General features: G+C 39.6%; 1 protein-coding gene across 2 annotated transcripts in view; it reads left to right on the forward strand.

Annotated features, from left to right (window-relative positions):
* The window catches only part of CNIH3 (cornichon family AMPA receptor auxiliary protein 3), a 53,088-nt gene extending 47,703 nt beyond the window's left edge, over positions 1-5,385 (forward strand). Inside the window, exons 5-8 of one of the 2 annotated variants that reach the window (XR_010471638.1) lie at positions 2,129-2,272; positions 4,291-4,443; positions 4,529-4,586; positions 4,680-5,385. Coding sequence is in view for 1 of the 2 variants with exons in the window: in XM_065058589.1 (XP_064914661.1) it covers positions 2,129-2,272; positions 4,291-4,318 (172 nt within the window). In the remaining variant the exon portion in view is untranslated. Of the gene's footprint in view, positions 1-2,128; positions 2,273-4,290 lie in introns of both variants that reach the window. The other variant, XM_065058589.1, reaches the window with a different exon arrangement.
* The last annotated feature ends 3,649 nt before the right edge of the window (positions 5,386-9,034 follow it).

Below are 9,034 nucleotides of genomic sequence, written 5' to 3' on the forward strand. Positions count from 1 at the left end.
GCACTCACCACAACTGAATGAAAACTTGGAGATTAAATAGGCTGGAATTTGGAAGTGGAACTTAGTGCAGCTCTAAGTACTTCACAGATAGGGAGTTGTAAAACAGTTCATATCTGAAAGATCTTGTACCTATTGCTTACAGCCCTAGCAAGGAATCCTTTCCATCAGAGCTGTGAAACAGAGACTAGACAAGTTGATGGAATTTTGTTTCTCATCTTCATAGGCAGCTTTATATTTGGTTTTGTTTGGTTTTTTTTCAGCGTAAAATAAGTTATTTTGTGCTGTACAGTGCAGAATTTCTGTTCTGCGGGAGAAATTTCTCTTAGAGACTCTTGGAGTAGAGATTGCAGTAGATGAAGTTGTCTTCACGCTACCCATGTGAAAAAGTGGGGAGTGTTTCCAGTCTGGATCTCTGATATTTGTTTATGTTCATGGAGGGGCTTTCAGAGCTGATCACATAAGACCTGCTGTTGAGCAGCTTTAATGTTTTCTGGCCAGGCAGTGCAGCTGCTGCTGCTGCATCATCCTTTCCATTCAAGTGGAGGATCATCCTTCTGTTGCCTCTGAAGATAACCAAGAGACACCAGTTTTTGTGGCTGTCAGTCTGGAGTCTTGGCAAGTTTTGCATTTGCACAATGTTTGTAAAGGCACAGATGATTTTTGTCTGTCAGGGTTTCTTTGCGTTACGAAGATACATATGGCAGCAGATAGCTCCTGTTGTGAAGTAGCCTGAAGAGTAAATCTGTAGAGAAGGCAAGACCATTATCTCAACTAGAAACTAAAAAGTTATAGCTTTTTTACACTATTTTCTGCAAAAGCTTGGTAGCAATTCAGATTCATATGATAAAGTGTATTATTCAGAAGTCGAAGTGCCAGTATAGTTCTCAGAAAGCTAAATGGAATGAAGCTGCAAGTGCTTTTCTCCCTGTTTGTTTGGTGCAATAAAAATGGTGCTGTTTTACTAAGGTTTAACAACCCAAGTGTGACAATAATACTGGTTTTAAAAGTTGTGGGGGTTTTGTTTGGTTGTTTGGTTTTGTTTTTTTGTTGTTGTTGTTGTTGGTTGGTTGGGGTTTTTTTATGTTGTGTTTCATGTCCAAGGTGAATATGGTCAGATTCTAAATAATTATATAAACCTTTGAAGAGAACTTTTGACTGTCTTTGTTCCCATGGTTCTCCATATGCTTTGCTATAGTTGCTTCATAATTTCTGCTGGCTTAACCACAGACTGATTTGAGTTAATTGTGAAAGGTTCTGTATGAAACCAGTGGAAGATACTGTGTAATATCTTCATCCCAATGAAGATAACTAAGCAAGGTCTCACCGGTGGTCTCTGTAAAATAATTTGTAATGTTATCAGAGATTGTAAGTGTATGTGACTAATATTGGAAGGGAGGAAGTCAAAGTTACTATGACAACATTTAGTTTCAAAGGTTGTTGCGCATAACTTCTTTTGGGGGTTTTATATATATCTGTTTGTTTGTCTGTCTATCTATAAGCAATCCCAGCAATCTTCAGTGGTTACATTACTGTTTCAAAGCAACAGAAATAACAATATTTCATCTGATTTGTGCTGATCTTCAAGCAGCTCATTAACTTTGCTGAGGACCTCTTTTTTGTTTGTTTGCTTTTGTAAAAGCTCCTTTGCCAATAAATAAAAAAGGTTCCTTTGTCAGGATTTTCTCAAACATCCAGTCGCTGCTGAGAATAACTAGAAATTTCTCCTATGTAGGAAGAAAAACATTTGCAAATTAAAAATTATTTGGATGATAAATTTTTGAGCAGTGCTACAGGTAGAAAACATAAGTCAGATAGCTCTTATATTACTCCATATTGACTTTTTTCACTTTTCAAAGTTGAAGGAATTGAACTATCAGTTAGTTGAGACTGTCATCTTTCATCATGTCATGATGTCTAAAATGAGTTGTGTAGATGCAGTTAAAGCCCAGTAATCTTTCCTCCATGCTGTGATCACAAGCTGCCACACATTGTCACTCACAATATGTACGTTATTAGTGAGTAAGCCAGAGACTTGAAAAAGGGCTGGTTATTGGGAGGGTGTGTATCTGCACATATTTAATACAGAATGTTACAGAGTCATTCCAGATGTCTTCTCCTGCTCTTTCAGATATTTTCGTTGCCCAGCAGATAGTTCAGACCTAGCATATGATCCACCTGCAGTCATGAATGCAGATACCTTGAGTTACTGTCAAAAAGAGGCCTGGTGTAAGCTAGCTTTCTATCTCCTTTCCTTCTTCTACTATCTGTACTGGTAAGTCTGGTCATTTCGCTAAGAAAATAGACATTTGACATGTGAAGTTGTATTTTCAGAATTACTGGAACCAACTGACTGGTTTCCTTAGTCTTACCAAACACACTTCTGATCTTGATTCAGGGAAGCATGCCCACTTACAGAAGCATGTCCTTATATCTACTGACACCTCAATACAGAATATTAAGTGCCAGAGCCAAACCAAGGAAAAAAATGTTTGCTCCTCCACAGTTTTCTAGGATAGGTGAAATAGCACATGTTATAATAACATTACATAAAATAAAAAATTTTAATGTGCAAGTTTAGGATCAAATTCTATTCTATGTTATACCAGCTGATTTTTTTTTCTTATGATTCAAAGGAATCATAAGAAAAATACTACAGCTGCCAATGTTTGTGATGCTCAAGGTGGTAAGTAAACGGGTAGGTAGATAGTTGGTAGGAACATGGGGTGTACCATGCCTGTAGTCATTCCTACAACCTCTCTTTCCTGGTGGTGTAAGCCTGTGCATGGTTCAAACCCCTGTTTTAAGTACGTGCTTGAAGATAAACACCCCAGTTGTGTGTTGTTCCCCTTGCTCCTTTCAGCTGTCAAATGTCCTTAGTGCACAGTTGCAAATGCCTAGTGCACGGATATATGAGTATCATATTGAAGGTAAGGCCTTGGCACAGCCCTTATGCTTTTAGTCACCCCTGTAATCACATCGTAACAACAAAGGTTAACAGACTTTAAATGGAGGTGCTGTTTTATGACTCCTTTCTTCTGCTCCTTCTTCCATAATGTATTTGCACAGAGAGCCTCTTCAAGCCAGCCTTGCATGCAGTAAAATCCCTCTGCAAGGCAGGTTTGTATGCGGTGGAAGAAGATAAATGTTACTTCTCCTTTGATCATTGGTCTGTTATCTATTCTGTTGTTCCCCATGTCTTGAGGAGTCATTGCTACAGGCTGATGTTTTTCAATATTAATTCTAAATACTATTGACATCAAAGCTTTTTTTCCTCGTGTGTATGTGCCTGTGTCTGCATATATGAGAGGGAGAAAGAAAGTAGAAGGACCCAGACTCACAGAAGCTGCTAGGTGCTCAGCTCACCCTGAGATGGATGAATCTGAGCAGGAGTTTAGCATCCAGTATCTTTGTGGGTTTGGGCTGAGTGCCTTTGTTCACCACTCCTCTTCACGGGGGCGAGAGTGGAAAGCGTGGCAGTTACGCTAGACAAGCCCGGTTTGTAGTGCAAGGGGAGATGGCAAGGCATGGCTGGAGAGAGAAGCATTTGTAACCCGACGTTTTTGTGTTGGCTAAAAGACCCTGTCAAAGTCAGCTACGTAGTGTGGTCTAGCATTTCTACTGGGACTCTACTGTTGTGCAGCTTCCTCTGAGCCCTGCTTCATTCTAAAATGTGGCCATAAGCCAAAATCCACTGCCTGGTGCTAAATAAAATTGTATTAATTACGTTCACTTTTCCTGTAGTTTCCTGGGTGTTGTCAGAATTGGAGTTGCTGTAAAACTGAGCTGTGGCAATATACTGTCATTTCTTTGCTTTCCACAGCTGCATTTAATATATGTGGATTCACTCCAGCTGGTGTCTGCATTTTATGTTTTTTCTACTGCATGGAGTTTTCTCCAAAGGAAACAAAATAATGCAGTTTCATGGCAAACCTTGCCTGCCCTGCCAAGAGCTGCTAGTTGAAGTTTTAAAAATCAAACATGCTGAAGCAAAATAATTTTGTTTCTTCACTGTTCAAATTCAGACATCAGACTACAGTTTAATAAGCTCAAACACAGCTTGTGGTGCAGTAGGATGTTGATAATAAATGTGTTATTTCTTGACTGCTTTTTGATACCCATCTTGAATATATCGTAATCAAGATACTTTAGAGAGATGGAAGGAATGCAGAGGAAAGCACAGGCCATTATAGTCAGACCTGAGGAACAGACAGTAAAAAGGGTTCTAAAAATCTAAGTGCTCTGTGTGCCTCAAAAGAATACTTTCATATTGTGTTTTTCTTTTACATTCAGCATGATCTACACTTTAGTGAGCTCTTAACTGAAAGATCATCATTAAAGACTGACAACAACAAAGGCTGGAGGTGCAAGGATGGGTGAGCCAAGTGATGCATGATTAACAAAAAGGCAAGGAGATGAAAACTTTGATCCCAAGAAGTAAATAAAGTATGTGAAAGAGAGACCTAGCAAGAAACAGCAGAATACGATGGCAGAATGTCTCACTTAACTGTGTTTATCTCCTGTTTCTCAGTGCGTTGCAAAAAATGACTTTCAAAACCCAAACACAGAAAAAAGAAAAAGGCAACAAGGTGGGCCACATCACAGAACTATTCACTTCTTCAGGGATAATGCTGCTCGGATAAGTGGATTCATTATAAACTATAGCCCCTACTGTCTTCCAGGGAGCAAAATTTCTTAATGACAGTTCTGGACTGAGGAAGCAGAGGGCAAGATCATCTTGCATGAAAAATGGGCACCGACTGGAGTTCAGATAAGAAGTGCGGCTGTTCTGCAGGGATATTCATATGATACTAACCAAACGTGGATGTTGGATCTTGTGGAATTGCTTCAGTATTGATTTTTTTTTTCCACCCATAACAATAATAACAGAAGAATTTGCAGTTGCTGTTTTCTAATGATATGCTATTCCTGTAGGTGAACATCCAGTATATTTCTGTACTTAATTTGTGATGCACCAATAACATACAGTAATAGTTATAAATACTTTGGCCTTGACCTAATAGTGCCAGGCACGTAAGAGAATCATGTTCCTCTGACTGCAAAAATAGGTAAAAGCTATGTATATTAAGGAGGATTGTAGTATAGGTATTATATTCATCACAATGCTGGATAACAATGCTGGATACTGGGCCAGCTAATTGTGGTCTGTAATTCTGTTTTGCAGCTTTATTTCTGCTGTCAAATTTGAGCTGAAATGAATGCACAAAATGTTTTTGTCTTGTATGGGGTTTGTATGGAAAGATGCTTGTTTTTTTAATAATTTAAACATTTTTAAATTTTATCATATAATTCACATATAATTCATATATATGGGCTGTATAACTTTGTATATATGAACCTACAAATACACATGTACATAAATACTCACAATCTGTTGATATTTTAGGTTAATCTGTTTGACTGACAGGTCTAAGGCATCAAGTGTCTGCTGCTAAATGTAATTTGGCACTGAACCTAGTGGACCAGGGCTGGTTCCCTCAAAGTCACTAAGGTATTTCAGTGCAGCCAGTGGTGCTCTGGGTAGTAGGCAAGCCTGTAAGATCAAGATGAACACCAGTCCTTGCACAGAAACCACCTGGGTCTTGCATTGGGAAGGAGCTAGTAAGATATGTTGCTACCAGAGATACTGCAGAGAACAGTGCAGTGAGGCTCATCTGTACCCCAGCTTGGTTACAGCTGGTTTTGTTAATACTAGCACATTGCTAACCCTGCCAAATTTGGTCTGGCTATTGAGAGCCAGTAAATTGTTCCTGTACCAAATGCTGAGAACTTTTTAGTCTGAGCACAGGACTTCTGCAGGAGAGATACAGTTTCACATTGAGCACCGCCTCTGTGCTAACATACTGTCTGTTTTAGAGCATGGTGCAGAAACAATGGATGAATGGAGTCATCTGATGTCTGGCAAGGTCCAAACTGAGCTGCAGTTACTGCGTGTGTATGATGCCAAGGCTCTTTCTGGTTTGATCTGGCTACATTAACAAAATTAAGTCCTATTTATTAGCCTGCAAAGCACAGTTGCTGTATGCAGCATGCGCAGCCAACTCCCAGATCATATCTGACAATTGTTTGAAAGAGTGCCAGCTGGCCTGTGCAAAAACTATACCAGGGGTCATTCTAACAATATTTAGATCAAGTTGCCCCAGGTACTAACATTCTTTAATTTACAAGTACAGACATAGCCAGTAGGTCTTGCTGGATGTAGTTTTGACTTCTTACAACATAGCATTCCCGGTTCTGGAAGCACTCAACTAAGCTGCTGGATCAAGTTATTTGGGAAGCTGATATAGGCTCTGATGGTCCATTAGTTTGAATTGCACACACTACAGAAGAGGCTAGTCTGCTCTTGAAATCACACTGACCCTACTGTATTTGCTTGGAGTGTGCTTCAGCTAAGAAACTTTGCTGGGTCGTTACAGAACTAAGTGATCAAGCTCTGTTGCCATGGTAAAATTAACACACGACCCGTAAAAACCTGATGATTGCAACTGAATTCCTTATGTACATCCTTAAGTGAAGCATCTAGTTCTGCATTAGTGTAGGAATTAGATTCACAAGAGCAAATCAGCATCACAGTGATAACTTCTAGGCATCTTGCTACTTCATAAAACTCTCAACTTTAAGCAAGTGACCGAATCTTTCCATGCATCTCTGAGGATGGAGGTGGAAAATATTTAATTCAGGTTTCCTGCATTTCAGATACATGCTTTAAAGTCAGTTTCATCAAAAGGTCTGGCATTTTTTTGTGAGGATGGTTGGGTGAAGGTACAATCATGTTTTACAGAATAATACGCAGTTTTCAAATCCTGAGATTTAGGCATAAGCTAGGCTACCAGCAGTTCAGTTAATTGCCTACATGGCTGGGCAGAAGCTCTATGAGTTTTTGTAACTGACATTGGCATCTAATTCTTGGCTTTACATGAGAGGCACTTGTATACACAGGTCTTCTGAATGTAGCTTCAGGTGACTTCAAGGACATAATGCTTGAATGGATGTGCTAGGTCATTTGAAACAAGTTCTCTGTTTCAGGCAACTTCATCAATATATATTAATACTTATCACACTTCACCTGAAAGTAGAACAGTTTGTTTGATCCCACTAGTCCTATAAGCAAGTATTTCCAGGCTATCACTGCTTTGGTATTAGGTTTTTACATGTTTCCAGAGTAAATTTATTCTTCAATAATTGATTCCACTTGCTTGTGAGCCAACATTAGCCTAAATACACCTTATCTCATGCTGCTTCACACCCTGATACGTGGAGAGAGCAGTGCTTTCCAGCCTCCATTCTGTTTGAAGTGGACCCTCCCTTTTTCCATCCTCCCACAGAAAAACTCTCCGTTTTCCATGTCTTTAAAGGATTTCTCTGCTGTCCTTCCAGTCAAATTAATCTTTCTTAAGAGTGGATGATCACAGCTGTTCAGAGTATTCTGGGGAGTGTCTTACCTTAACTAGTCCTTACTGTGAATGGGCAATGAAAGCTCACATTCTCTTTCCAGTAATCCTTATTCAAAAAAGTATTCCCCCTGCTCTCAATACCATTCTTTTTCCTCTTCAAGAAAAATCTTGAAGTCAATGGAAATATTGTTTAATATGAAAATATTTTCCCTTTCATTGAATTTAATGAAATTGAATCCGAGCAGAAACTATTTTTGAATCTGGCCAAAGCATTAACTGAAGGAAGTTTAATGTAAACCAGGACTCAAGAGTAATGAGACTTCCTAAGGTGTCTTGCAGTAGCAAGAAGCTGCTAGTGCTGTGGACCTCACAGACAGCAGAGTGAGATACAGCCCTCAGCATCTTCCTTGTTCTGTGATGTTACCCAAGTGGGTTGCAGTATCTTGCTGAGTTACTCCAACAGATTCCTACCACTTGGCTGCAGTCCAGTGCTAAACCGTTACCTAGTGGTGCTGCTGTAGTGGCAGGTAGACTTCAATAGCATATTCATACTGGTATTCAAATTAGTAATTTTTTTACATTGACAAGATCGTCTCTCTGGATTTCTCTAAGGATAAAAAAAAAATAATTTATTTTTTTCTAAAGTCAAATAGTTCTCTTGTATAATGGGAAGTGTATGATTACTGTAAAAATTCCAGAAATTTACCCTAGGTTATTCTGTGTTGTGGCTGTGTGGTCTGGCCTCCGAACAGTTTCATGTGCGTGTAGTGGATATTCTCAAGACGAGATTTGTAATTTTCTCTCTTAGACTTGCCAACCATTTTATAAGAGAAGCAGCACAAATAGAGGAAGGAAGAATGAGATATACAAGATATCTCTTGCCCTCTTCATCCCTGGCCCTGTATCTGCCTAATCACAAGCTAAGCACACTTTGACCAAAGCAAGGAAAGTAAAGAACTGCATAGCTGTTGAGGAGGAACAGAAAAATGCTGTGATCTTTGGGCACAAGGCTGTCTCTTCCCCATGTCATGCTTTTAAGGGAGAAATAATCTATGCTATCCTGTCTCCAGTTCCTTCGTGTTGGTTGCTGGAGGCTAGGGATTTCCTCCCAAAGCCTGCTCCCTTCCCACCTCTCTTCCTGGAAGGGCAAATGTCATTACTCAGGAGCAGCAGTTTTCCTTTCTCATGTGCTCTGGTGATACAGAAGTCATAAGAAAATATCATCTCCCTTTGCCACTTCAAACTGGTGTGCAATGAGCACACACTTAAATGAGTTTTTGTTTTCCTCATTTGTGAACTGTTGAGTCTGCTTAAAGGAAAAAGGTAGGACATAGGAAAAAAATGTGAGGATGAGACCTGAATGAGCTGCTTACCAAAGGGGTAGCTACACAGCGTGCTGGCCTGGAGTGATGGAGAGGCAGCCCCGTTGGGAAGGTGCTGCTCTCTGATTCTGCCTGTCCTATTTATAGTCAGGTAATTGCAGCTGTTGTTTCTGCTATGAGTGTTTCAGTTTCAAATACAGCAAATCAATGCTGATGGCAGAATGCTTCGCCTACAAATAATTAACTGCACTTAAGCTGTCAGAAATGTTTTTCTGTGTGTTTCCTTGGGCCATACTCTTT

The sequence above is a fragment of the Columba livia genome, chromosome 3 (assembly GCF_036013475.1).
Source record: "Columba livia isolate bColLiv1 breed racing homer chromosome 3, bColLiv1.pat.W.v2, whole genome shotgun sequence".
Classification (NCBI taxonomy): domain Eukaryota; kingdom Metazoa; phylum Chordata; class Aves; order Columbiformes; family Columbidae; genus Columba; species Columba livia.